General features: G+C 33.8%; 2 protein-coding genes across 2 annotated transcripts; one reads left to right on the top strand and one right to left on the bottom strand.

Annotated features, from left to right (window-relative positions):
- Positions 1-1,097: 1,097 nt before the first annotated feature.
- On the bottom strand, positions 1,098-8,481 carry LOC144357984 (lysosomal enzyme trafficking factor-like). The gene is made up of 2 exons (XM_085491166.1): positions 8,112-8,481; positions 1,098-3,995 (listed from the first exon to the last, which is right to left on the bottom strand). Exon 2 carries the CDS (start codon positions 3,986-3,988, stop codon positions 3,554-3,556), a length of 435 nt encoding a protein of 144 aa, XP_085347292.1. The 5' UTR covers positions 3,989-3,995; positions 8,112-8,481; the 3' UTR covers positions 1,098-3,553.
- Positions 8,482-8,902: 421 nt separating this feature from the next.
- LOC102806915 (inositol-tetrakisphosphate 1-kinase-like) lies at positions 8,903-26,462 on the top strand. Its single transcript, XM_085491138.1, has 10 exons — positions 8,903-9,120; positions 16,480-16,504; positions 19,332-19,457; positions 20,617-20,734; positions 21,458-21,562; positions 21,741-21,784; positions 24,066-24,225; positions 24,325-24,392; positions 24,775-24,946; positions 25,680-26,462. The coding sequence occupies exons 1-10, from the start codon at positions 9,035-9,037 to the stop codon at positions 25,919-25,921; spliced, it is 1,146 nt and encodes a 381-aa protein (XP_085347264.1). The 5' UTR covers positions 8,903-9,034; the 3' UTR covers positions 25,922-26,462.
- Positions 26,463-27,274: the final 812 nt, after the last annotated feature.

Below are 27,274 nucleotides of genomic sequence, written 5' to 3'. Positions count from 1 at the left end.
TACCTGAGAACCAAGTCTCCTTTCAACCCACACACATCATTCATCCACTACAATGACTTAACATGGCAGAGTGAACCGAAATGGCTCAATTTCACATGTGTATGTGCAAGTTTGTCTCTTTAGTGTAACAGGTGTAAACCTTTTGAAATTGCTGTGATGATGTTAGAGCTAGAATAACTGCATATAAAGTTTTGCTAATGATCATACTGACATGATGAATGAATATAGAAGCGGAGTATTTTCAAGCAAATTAAGGTAGCAAGGAGGATGGGATAATATTTTTGAATAAAGAATTTTCTGTCTGTTATCTCATTCAAAACAGTCATTTACATTGTATTGTTTGACAATCTGATAAAATAACATTTTGATTATAGTAGGAAGTCATTTTTTACATAAGCATTATGTGTTCATCTAATTGGTGGAGCATATAAAAATTACTAAACTTAAAATTTCCAGGAAAAAAAATTCTGGCTGAAATTTATGGGATACACCAAGTTTTACTAAGCCCATGTAAATGTGTTTTAAGAACCTGTTTTCAAACATTTACAGAGAAGTATTTCCATCCCAGTAATTCACCATTAGTAACCACTTTTTATGGGCCATTATTCTGTGATGAAGCGTTGCATTTCAATCACATATTTTATTTTGTGCATGTTAGCATGTAAATATACCAACCAAAGGGTAATTCAATGTCAAATATTACTGAAGATCCATCCAAGTTTGTAAATTTTTATGTTGTGAAAATTAAAATACATTTTAAATGTGTTAAGAAGTTTCCAATGCATTGGTACATGCAACATATTTCAAATATCAACTGACAAAAGTTATCAGAGGACAAAATGTGTGAATCTAACTTGATACCTGATACCCATGTCATATTTAATAACTCTCTTGAAATTTGAAAATGTCACAACAAAAACTAAGCAGGGGAGTGGATTAACTATGTACCAAGTGACTTTAAACTTTAACAAGTAGTTGTTGAGATACAAGTGGACAAACACACAAATTAAAGACGGGATAAATGACTTCTTTTGTGTCATAGCACACAGATTTCCTGGCCACTGTTTGTTGATACTTATGACAAGAAACAAATAATATCGCATGAAAATATTTTATTTGCCTTAACCATTACAGACAAGTCATAATAAAGAATAAGGATATTCCATATATATATATATTCCATATTGTCACCTAATAACTGCAGGCAGCATTGATATTATTGCAAAATATTATGAAATTAATCTCAAATACCATATTGATCATACACCCATAATATATATTGATGAAATGTGACCAATAACAATCGCATCAAATCATTATCTTTAAAGTGACATGTAGTCATCACGTTGTGTTTGATATAGATCAAATCAGACAAAGCATGTAAAAAAAAAACATTGTTTACACAAAATAAAACCAATGCATGCATTGTAACAAAGTATACGTTAAGTTCAATTAAGTTTCATGAACATGCAGGAGTTTTCACATGAGAATCTATCACCCATTGCATATTTCCAAATCCATGTCCCACTTTTTTTTTTTAATACAGACACAATATTTTATTATCAAACATAGAAGACATTTTCTAATTGAGCAGGTCATAATATATTTTTCTCTATACAGTGCTATGTATTAAACTTCATAAACAGTATCAATAACATACCTTATTTGCACTATTTAAGTATTCGCTTAAATGTGAGTAAATGTTTCTACGGACAAAAGTAGCAATATTTTAATGATTCAGGAAACAATGTGATTTTTGGTTTATATAGAGATGCGCTTTTAATACAGCAAATAGAGTCCATCTTGTCTATGACCCAATTTTTTTTTCCCCAGATATGACAGCAATGACAATTTATTCACAATGTTTCAGCAATTTCCAAAAAATTTCATGAAACTGTATTGATCAAGCTCAACTTAAACAAGAATATGATAATACATGTATAAATCAAGTGACATGTCAAAATCGCTGTAGTTTCTGAACAATCCAAAAAATCTACCATATCAAGCAGTAAAACAGGGATTACGCTAACCCCATATTTTGCTTTCCGGACTCCAATTATTGAAGAGGGACCCAGTTTTTCAGGCAAGCTGGGGTCCAATCTCTAATAAAGTTATCCAGGGTCAAATTTCAATTTTTTAAAATTTTGTAAGTGAGACTCGTCTTGCCAAGACACTAACGCAAACCCTGGTAAAATTGGTGAAGGTGGAGACTATATCAAAGGGTTTCTCAAAAATATCAGATTTGTTATTGTCAAGTAAAAGAACAAATCTGATTACGATATCTGCGTGGTACAAGTCTGTGACAAAATATAAAATCAGAAATTTATCTGAGAGCATCTTCTGTGCACTGAAATGGAACAAACACACATGCCACAAGTTATGCATCAGCTGACAACAGAGCTACAAAATTTACATCACTAAAATTATTTACATTTAATTAGAATCTGGTAACTTTTCAAGTTTTCAGAGCAAATTGACATTGCTTAGAACGCAACATAATATTAATAAGTTACCTATGACCATTCTTCTAAAACCTTCCAAATTCAGCGTGAATAATACCATAGACACACAAATACCACCACATGCATACATTTATACAAAACAAAAATCTACTGTGAGATTGTAATTCTCGAAATGAAGCAAAATACAAATGTCTGAAAGGTTATATAAATCTAAAACTTTGAGATGATATTTCTAATTTATTCTAAGTTGATTGCAAAAATCCCATATACCGGTAGTATTCACAAAGGCAGTATAGCAATTGTATCAACCAATAAGTAGGAGTGCTTGATGTTATCACATGTGCTGCCCAAGTGCATACTTTATAGTATTGTAATAATTATTATTTTTAGATATATTTGTCTTCTCTTAGTCATAATGTAGTGAGAGATAACAGTTCAAAATGGCAACAAAAGCAATTCTGCAGAATCGTTTCCATTCAGTGATTGCATTTTATTTCCACCAAGTGCTATATTAGATGTGTGCAATGTGTAGGAATAAGACGTAACAGATTCAAACACATTTTTAAACATTTGTGAACACATCCGTAACACTTGCTAAAATGTGGTACTGCTGAAGAAGAAAATAAATCCAATGCGTATACATACAGTATAGTGGGGCAAACACATTAATCATTGAAAAGATGTACATGAATGACAACATGATTACCCAGCTTCAAAGCCAACAGGCATAAAATGAAGAAAGAAAATTAGTTAATTTGTGGCCAAATATTTTTATACATGTACACAGTTAAAACTTGTGGTAATTTGTTCTTCCAGTTTTCATACAAGCTATGCAGCAATATTATTTTTTTTGAAATGTATTCTGCGGTACCTCTGTAGTAAACAATGATGTAATAAGATGCACCTCAAATCTTCGATGGCAGATAAGCACTAGAATTACATCATTTCGGTGTTCTTATGACAATGTAACTGGGTTTACATTGTGCAACATTGCATATCAAGTTTTGTAAATATCCAGGACAGATGAAAACACATAGAGTACGACCAATCAGGATACAATTCAGTAAATGCAATGATTTACACCAGAATTGCTATGTATGCATCATATTGGTACCATTAAGACAGTTGTGTGCTTTAGATGTACTACTTCGCATTCTCAAACAAACAAATAAAGGTGACACCATGACAGAGGCATTCATAGGGTCATTTTTAGTACAAGCCCATAGTAGACAAAACACCTGTAAATAGGGAATCAGAAATATTATCATCCAAACCCAGAATGGCATAGTAACAAGGCGAAGTTTCAGCGATTCCAATAGTGTTATTTCATTTGGTTTCTTCAGCAGCAGATTGTCATAATTCTGAGTATGTTCCAGTGCCAATGTATTATACTGGTCACTTATTTCAAAAATGTAATATGTCAGTGCAACACTTGCAATCAGGAAAATAGCTAAAAACAACCAGGCCATGCGTTGTCGGAAATTCATTCTTCGTCCCTGCAGTACCAGTTGACAAAATGTCAACATTTCAAATCTGGAAGAAAAGAAAGAAATAGTGGATGCTTTACTCAAACATCACAAACAATGTGTTTAGTGGATTGTTGTGTTCAGTCATATTATAGACACAGAGAATAGCATGTTATGATTTCTGAAATGGTGTTATAATAAACATCAGTTACTAGGCAACTGCAAGTACCAAATCATGATAGGATAATGCTTTCATTAGTTTATGTACAAATAATCGTATACATGTACAACTATACTATAAGACATCAGAGAAATTGGCTACATGTATCCCTAAACACCATTCATGGCTGAACCATTTTTCTTTATTCATTTTTGACTTGCACATTTACCACTTCAGGATTGCATGTACCGGTACATGTACAAAATCTAAAATACGTAGGAAATGTGGAAAAATATGAAACATGTCTAGAATGTAAACATATAAAACATGTCAAAAATGTGAAATATTCAAGCCTGTCAGTGCATCAGAACCTCAAATGTAGAAGTCTAAATATGCAAAATGCATATGACATCAGCCCTGTGAATACTGTCACAGAATGCTATACAATGTTATAACAATCTTTTCTTCCTAATTCCAGTAAGCGATTGATTGAACATTAAAGTTGTCAAACTTTACTACAAGTACTGTACTACATGTTGATATTGTACGTCTAAACATTTCTAAATACCATACCATAAATTAATAATGAATTTATTTCACCAGAAACATGACAAATAAAAAAATAATACAAAAAGGTGTATAATAATTGTAATGAGATGTTTTTGTGTGTTGTTCTGGTGTGACCATAAAACTAATCACTGGGATACATGTATGAATAACACTGTAAAACTGTACCTTTATGCATACTAATGAATAATGCAGGGTTAGACAGTCAAGAAAATTCATCACTATCCAATAGGTCTAATGAATCTGGAAAAATGCTATCCCACCTAAAATCTTACTGGCCCTCCTACTTTTTCGAAGAGTTGTCTCTTTTATGGTTACTGTATTTTTCTTCAACGAGGCGCCACTTTGTTACACTTTCATTTCATGGTTGCACTTATTTGTGGTTAAATTTTGGCAACTTTCTTACAAATGGCGCTGTTTTCAAGCACTTCAAGTTCTAGTAACTGTGTTTCAAGCCATTGTTCTTGCTCTTTTCTGGTGATTCATTATTGGCAATAGTTTACTTACAGTATGATACTTAGTATGACACTTAATGTATGATCCCAACACTGAAGAGATTTGCCGATGTTTGCGATCTTTTGGCTTTGATTTTGATGGGAAAACAGCATGTTTTTTTTCAAATAAACTGGGCATTAAAAAAAATAATTTAACATTGAGGATTGAATTGAGTTCACATTATTTTATAGGTGAAACAACGAAAAAAAACCCACTAGTCCTTCAGACTTCCACCCATTCACTTTTGCTGGTCCTGAAGGAAGTTTACTAGACTTGGGATAGAGGACCAGCGTGAGTGTCGAACCCTGTAATGCACATACATGTATATCATAACTCATGAAACAATCACAAAAACAAGTAGAATCTATAGAATATTTTAAATTAAACAAAAGAATAAAATAACAAGCAGCCTGTCGGCTGAGATAGCTCTGCTGTTAGCAATGCACATTTCAATTAAAGAACTAAAGATATCATTAGAAAATGAACAATATGTATACAGTAGTATCAAAGCAACCGGACTTGCTGTTTTCAACAAGAATTCAAAAATATCACTTTTCACCAAAAATGACAAAAATTAGATGATTGAAGATATCACCACGAAATGGACAAATCTGAAAGAGGCCCACATGTAGTACCTATATGTATAATATCTAAGCAATTGGACTAGCCTTTTTTTAAAAGAAGTCAAAAATATCACTTTTTACCAGAAATTACAAAAATATTCACTAAAATTAGACAATTAATGATATAATCACGAAATGGGCAAATCTGAAAGAAGTCCAAATGTAGTACCTATATGTATAATATCAAAGCAATTGGACTTGTGGTTTTTAACAAAAAGCCGAAAATATCACTTTTTACCAAAAATTAAAAAACAAGCAGCCTGTCGGCTGAGATAGCTCCGCTGTTAGCAATGCACATTTCAATTAAAGAACAGAAGACATCATTAGAAAATGAACAATATGTATAGTATCAAAGCAATCGGACTTGCAGTTTTTAACAAGAAGTCGAAAATATCACTTTCTACCAAAAATGACAAAAATATTCATCAAAATTAGAGAATTGAAGATATCATCAGGAAATGAACAAATCTGAGAAAGGTCTACATGTAGTATCTATATATGTAATATCAAAGCAAATGAACTTTTGGTTTTTAACAAGAAGTCGAAAATATCACTTTTTACCAAAAATTACAAAAATATTCACCAAAATTAGAGAATTGAAGATATCATCACAAAATGAACAAATCTGGGAGAAGTCCACATGTAGTACCTATATATATAATATCAAAGCAATCGGACTTACAGTTTTTAACAAGAAGTCGAAAATATCACTTTTTACCAAAAATGACAAAAATATTCACCAAAATTAGAGAATTAAAGATATCATTACAAAATGAACAAATCTGAGAGAGGTCCACATGTAGTACCTATATATGTAATATCAAAGCAATTGCACTTGCGGTTTTTAACAAGAAGTCGAAAATATCACTTTCTACCAAAAATGACAAAAATATTCACCAAAATTAGAGAATTGAAGATATCAACATGAAATGAACAAACCTAAGAGAGGTCTACCCAAGGTACATATACACCAAGTATCAAAGCATTCAGGCTTGTAGTTTTCAAGAAGAAGTCGAAAAAGTAAAACATTGACACGGACGACTGACGACGACGACGGACGCCGACGGACAATCACTCATATGATAAGCTCCGCTCGACAAAGTCGACAGCGGAGCTAATAAAAAACTAAACCGGGGTATTTGAAACCGAAATTGTCATCTAAGCGTTAGGCCGTCGCTGATTGGCTGCTGAGCTGGAATGCCAATTTTTAGTTTTAAATACCCCCAGGAAAGTGTTCTAGGTTCTTCCGCGTAATTAGGTGTTCGTATGCAAGGGATTTTTCCACACAAAAACGACGAATTAGGCCGAATTTTGTTATCGGTTGGCTTAATATAACCCCAACGGACCGTATTTTTGTGAAAGATTGGTATTTTTGTCCTGATTTGTAGGAATCTAAAAAACGAGTTTCACAACTTGTCTCTTATTTAGTTGTATGCGTCATTCAAGATGGCGGCCCCCATACAGTAAATATCATATTTATTTAATTATCACGTGTGCGCCAGCTGACTGTGTAATTTACATATATAAACCTTTGTGGCATCTGTCTTTTTGTACACTCTGATCTTAACGACACTCAATGTTATTTCTGTAAATGTGTGGGTATTGAATTGTGATAACATGTTTGTATTGGACCCATACATGTACATGTATCTGTCATAAGGTTAATCAATAGTGTCATGAATGTTGATGGGTTTGAAGTGGATGTTTCATACCCCCATGTATTAGCATAGGGCAAATTACTCAAATTGCAATATCTTAACAAATAGGTCTATACCCCCTTTTATTATGTTTTATAAACATAGTTTCCAAGAAATATGTTTATCTCGAGGAAAAAAAAACAAAAACAAAAAAACAACAAAAATAATTTGGTTTCCACTTATCTCAAGTTAAGGTCATGTACATGCATTAGTAATCCTAACATTCACCAACACAAACATAGAAAACAATCCAATTTACTTTTCTTTCTTTTTTTTGTCAGTTTTTATTTTCCTGCGTGTATTTTTATTCTCACTTTAATTGTTTGTTTGTCTTTATTCACACCTGTATTGCATTTTAGTCAAAATCCTAATAGGGATACGAACACAATAAAGACATTATTATTATTATGAATTTATAAGCAAAATATAACAAAATTCCAAAGGTTTTCAATGACTGTATTGATTAAACTTGATATATGAAATGGTGATATCATTTCTAGTCGCGGTACTACACAGTTACGTTTGATTTACTCACATGCATCAACATTAATGAACACACATCACATCACTTGACAGGTGCTCTAAGTTTTGTAAAGTTTGTTAGAACCACTATTATATATATTGAGGCATTTTGTACTCACCATATCAAAAACGAATTGTGTATTATGTCTAACTTGAACGATGATACAACGCTTATTAGAATTATATCACGACAGAGGAGTATCCACCAGACACTAATCCAATGTTGTTAATTATCACATGCAAAACTGAATCAACAGTTTTTGAGTTTCAGAGGAAGAACAAACAGAAAAGCCGGTCTTTCAGAAAGCATTTGAAACGATATCGTCGGCGTGTCTTCGTTGACGAGCACAAAAAAACAGCTTATTCAAATGAATGTACATGTGGTGTGGTGACAGCTGTGCGGACGAAAAATCCAGTCACTCTTGGTGGAAAGCCATTCCCGGTTAAATGCGATAATCAAACATGAACGGCGCCATCTTTAATACGACAGCACTCTGGGTAAATTCAAACGGTTCACGGGACACTATAATAACAACTATTTTCCGTTAAGTTGTTTAATTAAGCAAGATATGATTCCCTGAGAAAATTATAGAAACAATTATAGTTATCATTTCGACATGTTAAACTCATCAAATTAAAGTATGTCAGTATAACCTTTCAACTTTATCTGGGGCGGTGGCCGTCTTCATCGTAGGTGCCATCATGGGGGTTGAGTCCGACAGATGCATATATGCATTCATTATTCCGTTGCTCAAATATATTTTTGATGTCATTCTGTCATTCAATGCATCAATAAATATGACAATGAGTTGGCTATTCTCCACAACTGTTATGTAAACTATGCTCATTCCGCATTGACACCCACCCGGGACCCCACCCACAAATATATTAACTGAGCCAATACGAGTTCAAAGGTTATACAATTTCGTTGACACTGGTAGGAAGTGGATTGCGTGGGAACGATTAAGATGACGAATTTCGCGTAGTTCTTTGGCTGTCGTATAGCAGATTTAGTTATCAATTCCGTCACAGAAGTGGTAAGATGCCTAAAATGAAGCGAGTAGGATATTGGCTAAGTGAAAAGAAACGAAAAAAGCTGAACTTCGACGACTTTGCGAACCTGTGCAGGTAGGGCTGATCTTTGTTTACACCCTATGCAGTGGCGAGGGTGTGTCTAGTCATGATCACTCGATTAGTTCCGCACCTCAACTTCTTCATTCATTAATCATATAATCGGTTCTGACCATGGAGGTATTGATATATTCCACAGTCAAGGTTTGAAATACACATTATATACAATTATTTACTTAATGTTATTTAATAAACATTCATTATTCTTTGATTTAAAGATTAAGTATAATTAATGAATATTTAGTGTGATCCAAACTACTGCCCATCAACTGATTCTGCTACAATTTGTATTCATATTTATATTAATATGCTACATAAAAAAGTTACAATGGATTTCCTCAAGTTTATGAATAAAGTGCTCATTTTTTTTTTTTGACGAACCGTCAGATTTCTAAAACCCCATGCAGACACTAAACATATTATTATATTGACATTATCAAAGATTGAACATAAACTTCAATATTTGACATTTGACAAGGGCAACAAGGAGTTGAACTAATGAAGACACTTTATTTATTTTTTTATTATTATTGGATACATATAATGAAATTTCAAAATTAATTATAGGCAAGAATAATTCAAGTGGACATAATTTTCAGCCATTGAAGTTTTGGCCACCATTTGTTACCCCGAAAATTTAGGCCATAAACATTTTATATAGAATTTTTGTTTGGAATTTAATTTCACTGATTTAAAAAAAAAAAAAAAAGTATATTCGCTGGATTTTATTTTCACTGGATCATTCTTTTAGTGAAATTTATTCCAAGCGAAAATAAAGTATTTAGTTTACAGCAAGTCTCAGAAGTATTGGGGCAGCCAATTTGCAAACTCGCTAGCGAATTGGCTAACTGCTTTGGTTTTTGACTAAACGGTTGGCTTTCGAATCTCGCTGGCGCCGTTCTGTGGTCACGCCCACTCTGGATGAATCTATATTACAGTAGGGGTCTGCCGAGTTTCTCCCTGATTTATAGGAAACTGTTTCTCAACTTGTCTCTATTTAGTTTCAATCAGTGTTCAAGATGGCTACCCACATATAGTAAATATTGGTGGAGTAATCGCATTTATCATATCATCACTTGTACGCTAGCTGACTCAGGGGAATCCAGACATGTTCCAGGCTATGTAAAAGCATACTATGTTCCCTAATGCGATATAGACTAGCCCAGAGTGGACGCGACCACGAGTCGGCACCAGCGAGATTCGAATGTCAACTGTTTAGTCAAAACCCAAGCAGTTAGCCGATTTGCTAGCGAGTTTGTAAATTGGCTGCCCCAATACTTCTGAGACTTGCTGTAATTTGTATGTTGCAAGTATAGCTTATACATGTTTACCGGTATTTGCTACTAAAACTTCGAAAAAAAACTTCCATGCCGAAACTTCTTACATTTGAATAAGTCATATATGTATCAAAATTGTATTATCAGATACTATTATATTTTATTCATAGCATTTGATGTAGAAAGTAGTATGTGCCTATACCTAATAATGCATAATACAGTATTTGTAGAAAATGTTAGCAAACAGTCAAACATATTCAAGCATTTACATGTATGTAGATTTGGCTGTAGAGTTTCCTAGTCTCAGTCTTAGGATGTCAACAATGCGGCCTCCTTTATTGATCTATAAATTTGATGAGAAGTAAGTCGGATGATTTGTTTGATGGACACTTATTTAATTGTCCTGTCCTTTACTTTCTAAATTTACACATTTTATATAGGAGATCTCACAAATGAATTACGATGACATATACATACTGGTATAGCTATTGTGTTATAATTATTGTTCCAAGAGTCTGATGCCCTTTACATATCAATAGTTATATTTGCTGTGACGCATTTTTTCCACCCTGGTATTAATCAAAAATTTATATTATTTGCTCAATATACTCTGAAGAAAAAAAAGCAACAAGTAAAAACCCATAATTTTATAATTATAACCAAATCAACAAAAATGTTTGGTTATTTGTTTCAACTTCTGACCTGGATATCTAGCTGGTATTAAGATATACTATTTTACATCTAAAGCTGGAAACAAAATATACAGTTAATAGATAAATGAAGCAAAAAAGTAAAAAAAAAAATGTTTTTAGTTGTGATTGTTCGTATTTGTGTCAATTAATGAAACAGATGACTGGCCTGGCGAGTGGCAATGACGGACACCTTGATGATGTCACACTTTTGATTAAAACACTATGTACTTCAATTAACATGCATGTTTCTCATGGAAAGGTTTCTCACAAAATGAGCAGTATATTAACATTTTTATCAATAATAAGTAGTACCTGTACAAAGTTTCCCTATATTTCCTTATGCTCACAGTCATGTGATCTTGATATTTAAGCCAGCTTATTCCATTTCTGGGTAGGATCACAGATCATCTAGTGCAAGATGTAAGACCTTGCTTCAGCCAATCAGATGGCTAGATTCAGACTAACCATGTTATACTCTGAAATACGATTATACCTAGATAGAAATTTGTTTGTGATATTATTGAAATAAATTATAATTGTGTTTTATTTCTAAATTGTTCATATTAGCTCAAAACCCCAAACTTAATATGTTGTTCTAGCAGCTTTGCTTGACCTAATTTGGTCTACATTATAGTCAAGGAGCTAACAAGCAGTAAACAACATGCATAGAGTAAAAAGCATTAGGCCGAATACTCAAAAATGCCGTGTTTTATAAATTTGACTGTGGCCAATCCTTAACCAATATGATAAATTATAAACCAAATGTGTTTATCATGTGTCTAATACTAGACCAAATGTTACCAATAATAAACATACTGTGGCCAATTCTAGTAGACCGAATGTGTTCAGTCCAATTGCAAATGTGTCTATTAGCAGAAATGAGGCTGATCTAATACAATGTGTAGGACAATCAATATCTCTTGTTGCCATACTTCACCATCATCAGATACGTGTAGCAGCAGAACACAAATAAGGTGTGGTCATCCACTCATTTCCAAACCAGTAATTGCCTTACTCTTCACATTATTTTCAAATTCAGCTAATAACTTCTGAAGTTCCCTGATTGGCTATATCAATGCCATTGCGTTATCACATCATAGGCATTATCAGTCTCTGTTTGGATGCTGTCCAAAAACAGAGCCTTACGTTTTGACCTGTGTGTCAGTGTGTGCATCCAATATCTCGGACATGCCTGGTCTTGATCACAGCCTTACGTTTTGACCTGTGTGTCAGTGTGTGCATCCAATATCTCGGACATGCCTGGTTTTGATCACAGAGCCTTGCGTTTTGACCTGTGTGTCAGTGTGTGCATCCAATATCTCGGACATGCCTGGTTTTGATCACAAAGCCTTACGTTTTGACCTGTGTGTCAGTGTGTGCATCCAATATCTCGGACATGCCTGGTTTTGATCACAGAGCCTTACGTTTTGACCTGTGTGTCAGTGTGTGCATCCAATATCTCGGACATGCCTGGTTTTGATCACAGGGCCTTATGTTTTGACCTGTGTGTCAGTGTGTGTATCCAATATCTCGGACATGCCTGGTTTTGATCACAGGGCCTTATGTTTTGACCTGTGTGTCAGTGTGTGCACCCAATATCTCGGACATGCCTGTTCTTGATCACAGGACCTTATGTTTTGACCTGTGTGTCAGTGTGTGCACCCAATATCTTGGACATGCCTGGTCTTGATCACATTCAAATACATCACATATATCGGGCATTCGTTTCATGATTCAATTCAAGATGGCCAACTGCATTTCTGCCATTCTGGATCTTGGTCGTGTATGAACTGATTTGTTCAAACATGGTACACTGTATATACATATATGTACATACATATTTTTTGAAAACACAATCACTAAATATACTGGTACAGACAATCCAATAAGACCAAGAGCTTCCAAAGCCTTAGTAATAAAGAATCACTATGACATCCAATTGTTAGATTTTTGTGTGAGCACAGATGTAGTTACTCTTAATGATAGGTGTGTTGGAGATCTCACTGGGAAATATACATGCTACCAGAATAAAGGTAGTAGTATAGTAGACTAAACTAAATTTATTTAAAAACATTTCTTAATTTTATGTACATCTATTTAAATTTATCGGGCCTCTGCCAAATAACTTACCAGATTTTTAAACAAATTCTTTTGTAAATATTTCTAGTTTTGATACTTCTCAAAATAGATTCATCTCCAATATTATATTAGAGCAGCAAATGTATTCATACACTTGGAATGTACTTTCATAATAAAAGAAATAATGTACTGTACACACCACAACAAAAAACTACAGAAAATTAACTCATTAAGCTACTGTAAAATGACTAATTTTCACTGGGTTTAAATTTCACTGATTTACCATTTCAGGCATATTCAGTGGGTTTTAAATTCACGGTTTTATCATTTAGATAATGTGTTCTATGCTAAATTTTACATATTCACTGTGTTTTAATTTAGCGCATTTTTCCAGTCAGCGAAATAAGCTAAATTAAAACCCAGTGAATAATTACCCCCTTTACAGTATCTGCTGTGTACTTTCTATTAAGTGAACTAGAGAACTACATGTATAAGCATCTCCTTTATGGGTGTCGGTATACAGTATCATTTTGAAAAGACCTTGGGGGTGAATCAAATCCTAAATCTTAAAAAGCAGTCTTTGTATGGTTATTTCTGATCCTAAGGAATCATTGCTGGTGAACTTTATTTGTTTGCTGGTCAGGAAACATGTATACTTCTCAAAGATGAATGGTGGAAAGCCAAATTTAATAGGGTATCCAATGCTGAAAAGAATAACAAACTGGGACTGCACTTTACGAAATGGGCTCCTATATATAATACATGTATTATACATGTATGTCTGATAAATATTTGTATTTAACATGGTAACTACAAGATTATATTTTCAGGTTTTGTTTGATTTCTAAACTTACCCGGTAATACAGAACTATACAGACCTTGTAATTTCAGTCAATCTGTAATGTACTTGTCAAGAACTATGGAAATGTATCCAATAAAATTTTTTTTTTTTTTTAATTTTTGTGCCAGGCGACAGATTCGGACATTTATTGTGACTGTTGTCTCTCCTTACTTTTTAGCTCCGCTGTCGACTTTGTCGAGCGGAGCTTATCATATGAGTGATTGTTCATCGTCGTCCGTGTCAATGTTTTACTTTTTCAACTTCTTCTTGAAAACTACAAGCCTGAATGCTTTGATACTTGGTGTATATGTACCTTGGGTAGACCTCTCTCAGATTGTTCATTTCATGATGATATCTTCAATTCTCTAATTTTTAATATTTTTGTCATTTTTGGTAAAAAGTGATATTTTCAACTTCTTGTTAAAAACTGCAAGTCCAATTGCTTTGGTATTACATATATAGGTACTACATGTGGACCTCTCTCAGATTTGTTCATTTTGTAATGATATCTTCAATTCTCTGATTTTGGTGAATATTTTTGTAATTTTTGGTAAAAAGTGATATTTTCGACTTCTTGTTAAAAACCAAAAGTTCAATTGCTTTGATATTACATATATAGGTACTACATGTGGACCTCTCTCAGATTTGTTCATTTTGTAATGATATCTTTAATTCTCTAATTTTGGTGAATATTTTTGTAATTTTTGGTAAAAAGTGATATTTTCGACTTCTTGTTGAAAACTGCAAGTCCAATTGCTTTGATATTACATATATAGGTACTACATGTGGACCTCTCTCAGATTTGTTCATTTTGTAATGATATCTTTAATTCTCTAATTTTGGTGAATATTTTTGTAATTTTTGGTAAAAAGTGATATTTTCGACTTCTTGTTGAAAACCGCAAGTCCAATTGCTTTGATATTACATATATAGGTACTACATGTGGACCTCTCTCAGATTTGTTCATTTCATGATGATATCTTTAATTCTCTAATTTTGATGAATATTTTTGTAATTTTTGGTAAAAAGTGATATTTTCGACTTCTTGTTGAAAACCGCAAGTCCAATTGCTTTGATATATTATACATATAGGTACTACTTGTGGACCTCTATCAGATTTGTTCATTTTCTAATGATATCTTCTGTTCTTTAATTGCCATGTGCATTGCTAACAGCGGAGCTATCTCAGCCGACAGGCTGCTTGTTTTTCTGTATGTGCATATTGCAAGTGCTAGCGCTGACACATAGTACAATAAAAATTCTTTAAAAACAAAAAAAGACTAATCAAACATGTTAAAGTCAACAATAGAATCATGATAGAAAAAAATGGGGTCATGCTAAAGTTTCGTACAGCTAATCACACACATTTTTGCTTGCTTTATTGATCTTCAAAAAGTATTTGATTCAATTATGCATCTTGATCTATCACATATAGACCTATCACAAAATTTCAAATGTTACAAAACATTTTGGAATGAATTGAAACTAGAAGTAAAGGTCTCAAAATCCATAATTTTGAATAAATCTGGCAAAACTGTAACAAACCATAAATTTGTAATTAATGGACAAGAGGAAATCTTTCTTCATATACAACTATACCTTGGGACTAAAATCAAATACAACTGGTCAATTTAGCAGAGCTCCAAAAAGATCTCAGCCACAGAGTAATAAAAGCTTTCATCATAATAAAACAGTTACTATACTTTGAAAACAATATTCCAATCAAAACCTATCTAAAACTATTTGATAGCATGGTTAGGCCTATCCTGATCTACTGCAGTCACTGTGTACAATAAAAGAAAGTTCTAACAACATTACAAAGGCTGAATGCCACTTTAATAGTGAAATATCAATAAAACAATTACACAACAAATTTTGCAAATATCTATTACAGGTAAATATTTCATTCAAATATGTTTATTGAACATAGTGGGTCATTGATGCACATTATTTTTCCTCTGATTTGATTCAAAATGGCTGTCTGATGGCCATTTTGTTGTTAACGAATGCTGTTTTGGAGCCATAGTCCTAACATGGCTGGAATGATAATGTTCAAGTTCAGAATCTGATTCAAGGCGGGCAGATAAAGGAAGGAAACAAACAAATAAACCGGCTTATGTTTGTCACCTGAGTGTAAATATTTATTTTGCACTAATGTTGACAGTCACTACAAACTGGATGGTCTTAATGCATATTTTGGGGGCATTAGATAGTACCCTGGTTTTTACAGATACTTTAAACTTTGTAGCTAAGTTGTACTTTTATTTTTTGTCTATCTTCCCACCAAAGTTTGTATATGTAGTACATAGAATTATACAATGTAACTTTTTAATAAAAATATAAAACCATCAGTTATTAATTAAAATAATTTGAGAACACACTTTAAATAGTTTAAGTATGTCGTGATATATTGAGTATAGCATTGATGTTATCAGTACCTAATTTTGCTATTTTTGTTTTCATATAGGACAACAGACTTAGATCTTGTTCAGGTAAGTGACTGCTTATACACACAATTTTGTCATTTAGTTACGAATTACTCCTTCTGGACAATACAGGTTAATGTGCCATTCTTTTTTATGAATTACCTCTTCTGACCACAGGGCTTAACATTAATTAACTTTTAAGCTCACTTGTTTGAAATATATTATTTAATGCATGGGTTACTATTCAGTTTACTCATTCAGGCCTCTATACTGGGCTACCCATAGTGTCTTTCTTTATTATGTAATCCACTCTGAATTTTAATAAATAATGTCACATCAACCTCTGATATCTTGAAATTGTCTGATAACCAGGACAAACAAACTTTGCCTCCCACTTGATTCATAGTTGAAATTAAGGTGTGCAAGTGAAGAGGACATAAAACTGTAGTGTCTACATGCGCTGTTCTTGTTTTTATCAGTGTATGTGCAGTATTCTTGTCTTGGATAGAGTAAAAAAACAAATTATCTGTAATAAAACTGTTTTTGCTTCTGTTAACGCAACGTTAGGTGTGTTTCTTCTTTAGAGAAGTTGATCTTTCTTTGTAATCCATTGTACTGAACAATACAATAGATGGGCACTAATCACAATACTAACATAGCTTTGTACTCTTTGTATTGTTGTACATTTAATAGACAATAAATTTCATCTAACCTAGTTTACTATTAGTTGCGTTCACGCACAACTCCTTAGCACGGGCTAAGAGGTCAAATTCCTTAGCCCGTGCTAATTTTTTTTTTTTTTTTTTTTTTTTTTTTTTAAATATTTTTTTGTGCCAGGCGACAGTTCCGGACTTTGAATGTCACTGTTGTCTCTCCTGACTTTTTTTTGTACATGCAAATTTCAAGTGCTGACACATAGTGCATTTTGCCACAGAAGTCATTTCCTGTTTGGGACTACATGACAGGGCTGTGCGGCCATCTCCCTATCAAGTGGCAATTTAATGCGCTATCCTGGCGTCAACCAGGCTCGGTCAAACACAAGCACCTGCGGACCTTAACCAAGGACCTTAGCCCGTGCTAAGAAAACGTGCGTGAACGCTTAGCACGGGCTAAGGAATGCTAAGTACGGGTTAAATCTGATCCGAATTTAAGACGCGGTCTAGACCCTTAGCACGGGCTAACGAAGTATGTGCGAACGCTTAGCCCAGGGCTAAGTGCCCTCTGTGGTGACCTTTGGGTCTGAAAATTGTCCCATGTTCGTATAACAACTCTTTTCCACCAGTCACTACTCCGCGCTCGCTTCCACACTGATCGGGTCGCTGTAGTAGAGCGTACAGCAGCTCCAATTGTAGACAAAATAAATTGGGTTTGCTGTCTACGACATGCATTAATAAAACTCTGTATTCTGTTACGCCCGTTGTATACTGTTTCTGTGCATCCAAATAAGTTGGGTCCGTCTTCTCTCGCGTTTCTGTGCACGTCGCTTCAAAATTAGAACGAAACATGTCAGCAGCAGAAATAGAACCTTGCGCATGTCATCCGTTTTTCATTCGTAAATAGCGGCTTACCAAAGGTCACCGACTAATGGCACCCTTTAGCCCGTGCCAACGACTGGCCCTCCCTGTGCGTGGACGCAATTGGGTCTAGCCGAAATGCAAATATGCTAGATAAGCCTAAATCAGCTTAAATCTTAGCCCATACTTCGTGTAACGTGAACACAACTATTGAGTCAACTTCGATTGACAAAAGACTTTTATGTATGTTATATATAGTTGGATTATCAACCGACATAATCCCTTTAGTATACTGTACTTTATACAGACACAGTTGGATTAGTGGCGATCAGGTTGCAGATCTCAGCATGTGTCAAACGTGTGTGTGATCGATCGAGTGAAGTGCCAAAAAAACGTGAACTTGGTTCAAATGGAAAGTCAGACACATGCCGAGATTCGCTGCCTGAACACTCAGCACAAACTGAAATCACATTCTTGGTGGTGAACATAAACTGATTCATGACATGGCGATAGAGAGAAGTACAGCTATATATGATCAGATGATGTAGTAATGAATGAAATGAATGCAGAACAATGCTGGTGATGCATATTTATGTACTGTCTCAACTGGTACCTTTTTGCAATCCTACATCAACGTGAAATACTACTTTGAATACTTTTTTGCTGTTCATATGTTTTGGTCAACTATCAGGTCGACAAATAAGGACAAACAAAGTGAATCTGGACGTGGGTCGTGACTATTGTGAAACACAACTGCTTTATTCCCTTTCCAAACATGAAGGATTTCAAATTTTGGCACATGTCGAGATTCCGTTACGTGAACTTAGCAATTGATCCCAGGTATAATCCCTTTAGTATACTTCAAGTTGGTACCATGCTTTTATTATCCATTTTTTGATTATGTGGATTTAAAATTTAGACTTAATTTAAACTGCCAAAGCAAAGACTTTCTTATAGTCAAAACGCGCTGAACTTTCCAAAAGGAAATTTTGTTCTTTTCTGTTGACCAAGTTGCCAGCCATCTTGTAGTATAACAAGCCGATACCGTTTTTGGTGCAGTTAAAGGGTGTTGTTTACATTTGGCTCAACTCAGTATTGAGACCAGCTTTGACTCAAGGTAAACTAACTAGGGTCTAGACCATAGACCCTAAAATTCATGGGATTTTTTGGGGGGTAAATGGTCTAGACCTAAGCTTAATCAATCAATGTAATTTAGCTGAATATGTTGTGTACTGATAGCATGTACTCTGTACACTTGTCTCTCTACACTGTAACTACACACAAGCTTTTAACAGACACTATAAACATGTAGTTGCATGAATCTATTCACACCTATTGCTGGTATTGTACTTACTTTGTTTTACATTGGCAATTCACAGGTTGACCTATCTCAACCATTAGATAATCAAGGCCCATTTGATGTATTTATCCACAAATTAACTGATGTTATATCCAAGGCTGATGATGGAAATGTCAAGGAGGAAAAGATGTTGAGAAACCTTCAGGTAATACCGGGTACCGGGGGTAGGATTGATTTTGATCTTGATGTCCATGAATTTATTGTACCACCTAATTAATATAATACAGATACATGTTTTTTTTAGTTTAATAGCCTAGCTCAGCTCATTAGCATAATCACGTATATTAGTAATTATTTTATTAATTATATTTGATTTTAATATTTTAATGTTTTATATTTTAACACCAAAATGAATGTCCTTTATCAAACACATTGACATCAACAAATTGTGTACGTATTTGTGTGAACACCTATATTTAGTCCTGCAGTATTCTGTTATTTTATGGCCATTCCATCAAAAAGTGTAAAAATTTAGACTGCAGAGTACATGTGTATACTGTATAATTTCTAAAAGAAACATTGAGGATATGTGTAGGTTCAGTTGATTGAAGTGTCAGCTACATGTACGTGAAACAAAGGTTGAATATGATTATTAAGAAGTTGCAAATTTTTGTTTACAGCTCCAAAAATCATGTTTTTTTTGGGAGGGGGGGCGCAAAACTATACAAATGATATTTGATCTTGTCCATATCGCTATAGAAGAAAATCAAGGTATATGAGGGGTGAATGTTTGTCCTTGATCTTGTTAACCTTGACTTCATTATCAAAGTTTTTATTAAATGTTTAGAAACTTGAAATATATTAGCCAGTTTGGTTTGTGTTCTATGTATATTTTTCAATATATTGGTTAAATTTCTCATAAAATTGTCTTCTTGTGGTTACGATAACTCAAACAGTTTTATCTGATCATCTTCAAATTTCGGAATCTTATGAAATTACTATGAAATGTCACAACAAGGTTCAATTTTGATGTAACTATCAATTTTCAAGATATAGATATTTTTACTGCTAATAATGAGAACCAGATGTTAGTAATATGCTCTCCAAGACTTGTCAATACCCTCGGTAATTAGATAAGTATAATAAAAATAAAAAAGTATGCCAAGTGCAGTTTTCCTGCTTTTTATTTGTTTTGCTTATACATATTACTTTACTACTATGCTAATGTTATATTATTCTATAAGGGACATTGAGATTAATACAGTACATTCATTATTTGAAGAACATGTTTGCTACTATTTTTCTTAATATTTTAATATTACTGCACTATTATTTGAGAACTGTTATCTTTCTTTATTTTTCAGGACTATGTAGATCGTCATCCAAACCTTGTAGTTATAGACCCAATTGAAGCTGTAAGAACATTATTAAGTAGATACACATCTTATTCTCTCATACGAGACTGTAATTTAAAGTTCAAAGGTAAGATTGCTGTCATGTCATTTGAATTGACTTCCCTAAAATTTACGTATTGTTATTTCTCTATTACTAATAGTATTGCATATGCTTACATGAATTACAGAAATGTGTCTATGGTCAAAGTAAGTCTTAATTTAACACATTGCCTGCTAATGCCATTTACCCCATTCATCGTGGCTACCTGTGAAGGCTTTAAGCAGACAATGCAATATAATACATGCAAATTTTGGTGTATGTGCAATGTTGCAACTTTAAAAATTAGTTCTATTAGTTTGGGGTTGGTTTTCATGAGTACTGATACTTATGGAGAGTTCTATTTGAAAAAAACTCAAAGTTTAAAAACATTAGGTGTACTCAGTCATGATCTAAATAGAGTTTATTAAAGTAACAATAAATTCAGTTTGGGTAACAACTCATCTTGGAATCATCTCTCTGTCTTTGTCATGATGTGCAACCACGTCTTTCTGATGCAGGGAGACATTTTGGCAATATTCGCCTCCAGCTAGGGTTGACCTAGAGAATTTTACCCCTTTGATTCCTTAGGTCACTTTTTTTCAAATCCAACGACGCTATGTCACAATTTTTTTTTGCATTTTATTTTGTGACATTTAAATTGCTGTCATAAACACTGTTAATCTTATCTCTCATTTAGGGGGCAGTTTGTAATCAGGATTCAGTTAGTAATAGGATTTCAAAGGTACTTAAATATGGCTGTTTTTTTATCAGATACTTTTCCTAGAATATGCACTCCAAATTTTGTACAAATTGATACTCAAGAGAAAGACGAAATAATGAAATTACTCAATTCTGCCAATGTGGAGTTTCCAATAGGTAAGCACAAGTATTTCTATATAGTCAGTGCATCAAATAATTTTCAAAATGTTTCTGTACGTCTTAGTACATTATAGCAAATCAAAGCTTTGTTGTGCGTTTCCTGTGCAACATTCATTACAATTACCGTACAACAAATAATATAGTATTGACATTTGTGATTGTTTCTCACCTGTAGTGTGTAAACCTTTACAAGCTCATGGCTGCGAGTTTTCACATCAGGTGAGTCTACTGTTCCACATTGAATTTACAGTGAACACATCCAAAATGTTATCATTGATATTGCTCTAGATGTTGTAAAATTAGAACAACTGATTACCTACTTTGTTTCAAAATATTATCGAGTACTTTATCTACAGTCCCGACATAATTAGATATAGAAGTAACCGAATATATCAATGAGAATACTTATGATACATAGATCAGAGCATGTTAATAATGAACGAGTTACGACAGATAGATTTGCTGCTAGTCAGCAGAGATACACAATTTTAGTCAGATATTTTACTCTACCAGCTCTGTTTTGAAACACACATGTTGATTCTGTAATGTATCTTTGTAAAATATTTGTGGGGACGTTCAATCCATTCAACGAAAAACTGAGGCAAATGGGCTCCTAAAACCAGTTATAAATTGGTCCCCTTTCCTGTCATGTGTGCATTCAGTAATGTTGCAGCCATGGAACACACCCAAAACTCACCTGTTGGTCAACAATTCTGTTGAGCAAGTATTCTCAGGTATGGCTGCCTTTTAAATCCCTGTTTGGAAGAAGTCTGAAAATGAAGACTATTAATTTGAGTTTCATGTATACGTCTTTTTGTTTTTATTCATGTCTATGAGTCCCCGCTAATATTATTCATTTGAAAATTTGCACACAAGTACTACATTTATAGTTAATACTGTAGGTTACATGTATGTTCTTTTGTGATTTGATCAAATTTGTCGAATTGACATTAATTTTTGTCTAAAATCTTAAAACCGCGGTATTAAACCTGTCCAGAACCATTTCTCAGACATGAACATGGCGTTTTTATTTCAACCCTGTACCAGGATCACCCATCACAGGTGCATGTCATATTTTTTTTTGAGAATCAAATAATAATAGCTGGTTGCACTTTTGTTTTATTCATTTCTATGCCAATTCGTAACCTATATTTAACTTGATACAGTTGAAAGTTTGTACACAAGTACTATACTCATATGTAAAACCGAAGGATGTTGTTAGTCTCTTTTTGAATGGAAACATAGACTGTGCACATTTCACATGCTTTGACCGATCAAGCTCAAACTACATACATACATACATCAGACATTATACATGTGTATTGGACATATGCACATGCATTTGTTTCATGATCTGATTAAAGATGGCCAAATGGCATCCATTCAAAGACCAAAAATAGAACAAAATCACACATTTTCAATCTTCTGGAACCAGACCTCAGTCATACATGTATGTGAACAGATTTAGTTTATACTTGGTACATGCATTAAAACAATAGGACCTTGATGCATGTCATTTTATTTATGAGATTGAGTTCAAAATGGCCAACTGGTGGACATTAAGAATGCAGTTCTAGATCCATATATCCGCCATGCATCGACCGATCAAGTTTAAACGTTACACGTGCATCGAAACATTCTATATGCACATGCATTTGTTTCATGACCCGATTCAAGATAGCCGAATGGCAACCATTTTAAAGCCAAAAATGCATCAAAATTACACATTTTCACTATTCAGGAAATTTCAATATTCAGTCACATATCAAAATCACGTTCTCATTCATTGATCCATTGATTTTAAGCATGTCGAACGAAACTCGCGTTCTGCACACATATTTGATGCTATTTACTGTTATTATTAGTTATTGTGCCGAGCAACAGCACTTTTTTGATTATCGTTTTCATTCTGTTTAAATGTGTTCTTCATACTTCTTGTTCTGTGTTATTATTAGCTGTGCTTGTGAAACTGCACCATTTTTTACAAAAATTCACCACCAAGAGCAATACTTCAGCACATGCACTTCACCCACAGCAATCCCTGCGCTCGCAGATTTGAATCTCTGTCAGCATGAGGTTTTGTTTTTTTCGCCACATGATAACCATTCATACATACAATTTGACGCATGCACACCAAGTCCCAATACTAGGCAATGCAACTGATTTCCTAGATAACACAGCATACATTAAACTCTGCATGCATATACAGTTGTTGGAACCATGGATACTGTGATAACTTTAGAATACAGCATCCATGCGGGCAAGGGGGATAACTGTCTTTATTTTTTTGTGATGTTCAGTACAAACCCTCACAAAAGCAAGTAGAGCAACCTGAGTCAAAATTTAAGTCATCTTACAGCAACGGAATCATCCAGAATACTAGTTATCCTTATCAGGTGATAATGATTTCTTTATTACTTAGTATGTATAGTAAGGTGCTACATTATTATTAGACTTTATTAATCAGATTCATTCTAAAATTTCTACTTTTGATTTTTAGATGGCAATCATATTCAATGAGGAAGGTCTGAAGGATGTTCGACCTCCGTGTGTGGCACAAACATTTATTAATCATAATGCTAAACTACACAAGCTGTTTGTGATTGGTGATTATTATTATACAGTTCAGCGACCTTCAGTCAAAAACTTTACAGCTGGAGGTAAGGTTGATATATATTCTATTTAATATTTTGTGTTGAGACACTCAAGAGAAAAACCTGGATATTTGTCTTATAAATACATTATTATATTTTCTGTAGATCAAAGAACAATATTTTTTGATAGTCATGATGTATCCAAGGCCAATTCTTCATCTTTTCTAAATGAAGTAAGTAGAGAAATATTAAATAATAATAATTTAGTCTATTTTCTGACTTTTTAAATTCATTATATGCCAGAGTTATTGGGTAAACATCAGCTGCTGAAAGCCTCCATGGCATAAGCAGGCAGTGTGTTAAACATATAAGGAATATTAAATGTTTTTAGAACACAAATAAGGGGTTTGATGGCAATGTACTACATGGAGAGCATAAGATCACTGACTCTAATGCTTAGCCTTTTTATATTGCATAAAGACTAATTTTTGTGTCAGTTGAGTCTGTGTTTTGCCCAGACATCCTAAATTATGCATGAATAGTTTTTTTGCTCTCCCTTCACTTGAGCATCATCAGTTGTGTTGTATTGACATAATTTGCTTTTTGGTGTTTTAGCTTGACAAAGAGGACTTGGATGAACTTGAAGGTCAACCTCCATGTATCGATAGATTTAGTGAATTAGCCTTCCATGTAAGAAGTCAGCTTGGTGCTTCATTGTTTGGAATTGATATCATAGTAGAGAATGAAACTGGAACACATGCAGTTATCGACATCAATGCTTTCCCAGGTAACACATGTAGTTATCGACTTCATTACTTTCCCAGAAATACACTCAGCAGCTGACCCACAATGTAATTAATATAGGCTGTCACACATGTGCAGTGACTGGTTGGCAAGTTCTGGTCGTTTTCACTTGAAGACAAAAATAATGATGTTGTTCACTGCTGTTATTTTAAAGATATATGTATGTGTCCCTGTTAATCACAAAACAACTTACAGGCAACATTGTCACAGCTGATTGGTTATCAGGTCGACAAAATGTAAACAAATGATATCACAGTGCGACAGCCCTTTAATCTTGTTTTAATTCATGGATTAACCACTGAAATTCATTTCAAATCTCTATCCGTGCCATGTATATCCACAATTTCTCAACATTTTTATCATGATGATAACAATATTGAGAAATTGTTGTTGTATAAATTTTTAGGATGATTCATCTAAAACGAAGGGAATTGAGCATTCCATAATATTAGAGTAATGCTGGAGAGCATTTGACTAAGTCTGCTGGTGCCAATGGATCAATGAAGATATTGAATGTTTGACAAAAAAAGTAAATTGTCAGAAAAAAGTTGAAAAAATATATCAATATTTTGTACATATCAAATCTGTAAAACTATAAAATTATAAATATATGTATCAGTTGAAAATATAATATATATAATCTGCATTCTAATTTATGTGAGATTTGAGATATAAGAACTGAACGAAATTAATGCTTGATCTTTTACTTTTCATAGGCTATGATGGTGTTCCCCAGTTCTACCATGCTCTGATGGCACATATTCACAACCAATTAGGCAACTATAAGCGTTCTGATGAGATCATGGAAGACGTCTGTAAAACTGCTTCTTTTATCAAAAGTGCAGAGCTGGTGAGAGATGAAAGCACTCCAACAGCAAAACAAAATGGCAATTATCAAATCCAGGATGATGTTATGAAGCATAAAATAGCAAATAATTCTATTGAAAACCAATTTTAAAAAGTTAAGCAAGATGCATGAAAACATCTTGATCTCCCCTAGGTCACAGTCCAAATCAAATATTGCACCAAGGTTTTTTTCCCCAGATACTAAACCAGATGTTGCACTATGGTCTTGATTTTCTCTCTCATGCATATCTAAATATTTGGAAGTAGTATTTTTAGATTATTCACAAACATGGTACTTCAAAATGGGTATTTTATGCTAAAATTTGGTATTGGTATTTTTTTCTATGTAATCTGTACCTGTATTTGTACACTGCCTGAATGAAGCTCTAACCATAGTGCATTACTTGGACCAATACCTTGAGCACTTGTCTTTAATGGACACTAAATTGAAATTGTAATTTGCTGTAAATAATGCTGTGTAGTTTTTTTGCTGATATATAAAACAAATGTAAATAAGTTTGGCAAGTCTGACTTGAATGATTTAAAATCATAGTCCTCCACTTTTTGTAATTCTCCCCCCCCCCCCACTCCATTAAAAACTTTTAATTATATTTACTGAAAGTTCTAAAATAAATAAAAATGTAATGACAGAAGCACCATGTATGAAAGGTTAATAATATTAGAGACTGCAATCTTTATTTAATCCTCATGGCTTAAGATTTTTTTCAGGGGGGCACATGTTTGCCACAGCACCATCCATCTGAGGGGAAGTGTCATTTGTGGGTAGCCTAAATAAATTCTTCAGTCCCATATTTTACATACATTTTATCTTATACTACCACCTAGTTTATATTATGAGTGGAGTACTACATGTACCTATGCCGCAAGATGCTGGTTATAGCAAATAAGACAGACACAGACATACAGACAGCCAAGAAAGTGCTTTAATATGTTAGTGTTGAGGGTGCTCTTCCTTCTATGCTAGCTAAATGGTAGAGAAAATCTACAGTGGCAATTAACAGTATTCGATATATACAGTATGTTCCAATAGCAGAGAGTTTTCTTTTGCTGTTGGATACCTACAAAGCTATGCTTTGTGATTGGATTGTGAGAAAGGGTAATTTATTGTCTTTTCAATGAACACAACAGCCTAAAACACAAAATGCTAGGAGTGCCACCGTGTCTAGTGATGAATTTACATCATAACAAACGGTAGATGTACATGTCAGAGAAATGGACAGCTAGGCTGAGGAAACCACTACGAACGAGAAACCTTTTGAAAAAATTGTCATTTATCCAGAGTCAACGTCCACGAATTGGGAACAATAACAATTTGATTTTCTCTGACATGAAAAGGATAATACTGCCATCTTGTTTTCGTAAACACAAGGGTGACTAATTGAAGATATAAGCCAAAATAATGGCCTAATAGCTTGTCAAAACCACAGTTAAAAGTAACAAACTT

Source organism: Saccoglossus kowalevskii, chromosome 2, assembly GCF_978046115.1.
Source record: "Saccoglossus kowalevskii chromosome 2, keSacKowa6.1, whole genome shotgun sequence".
Lineage (NCBI taxonomy): Eukaryota > Metazoa > Hemichordata > Enteropneusta > Harrimaniidae > Saccoglossus > Saccoglossus kowalevskii.
This window is presented reverse-complemented; position numbering and strand designations above follow the sequence as displayed.

Coding starts and splice junctions, on each gene's coding strand:
- LOC144357984 (XM_085491166.1), bottom strand. CDS start 3,988: ATGTTGACATTTTGTCAACTGGTACTGCAGGGACGAAGAATGAATTTC.
- LOC102806915 (XM_085491138.1), top strand. CDS start 9,035: ATGCCTAAAATGAAGCGAGTAGGATATTGGCTAAGTGAAAAGAAACGA. Junction 9,121..16,479: donor GACTTTGCGAACCTGTGCAG/GTAGGGCTGATC, acceptor GTTTTCATATAG/GACAACAGACTTAGATCTTG. Junction 16,505..19,331: donor CAGACTTAGATCTTGTTCAG/GTAAGTGACTGC, acceptor GGCAATTCACAG/GTTGACCTATCTCAACCATT.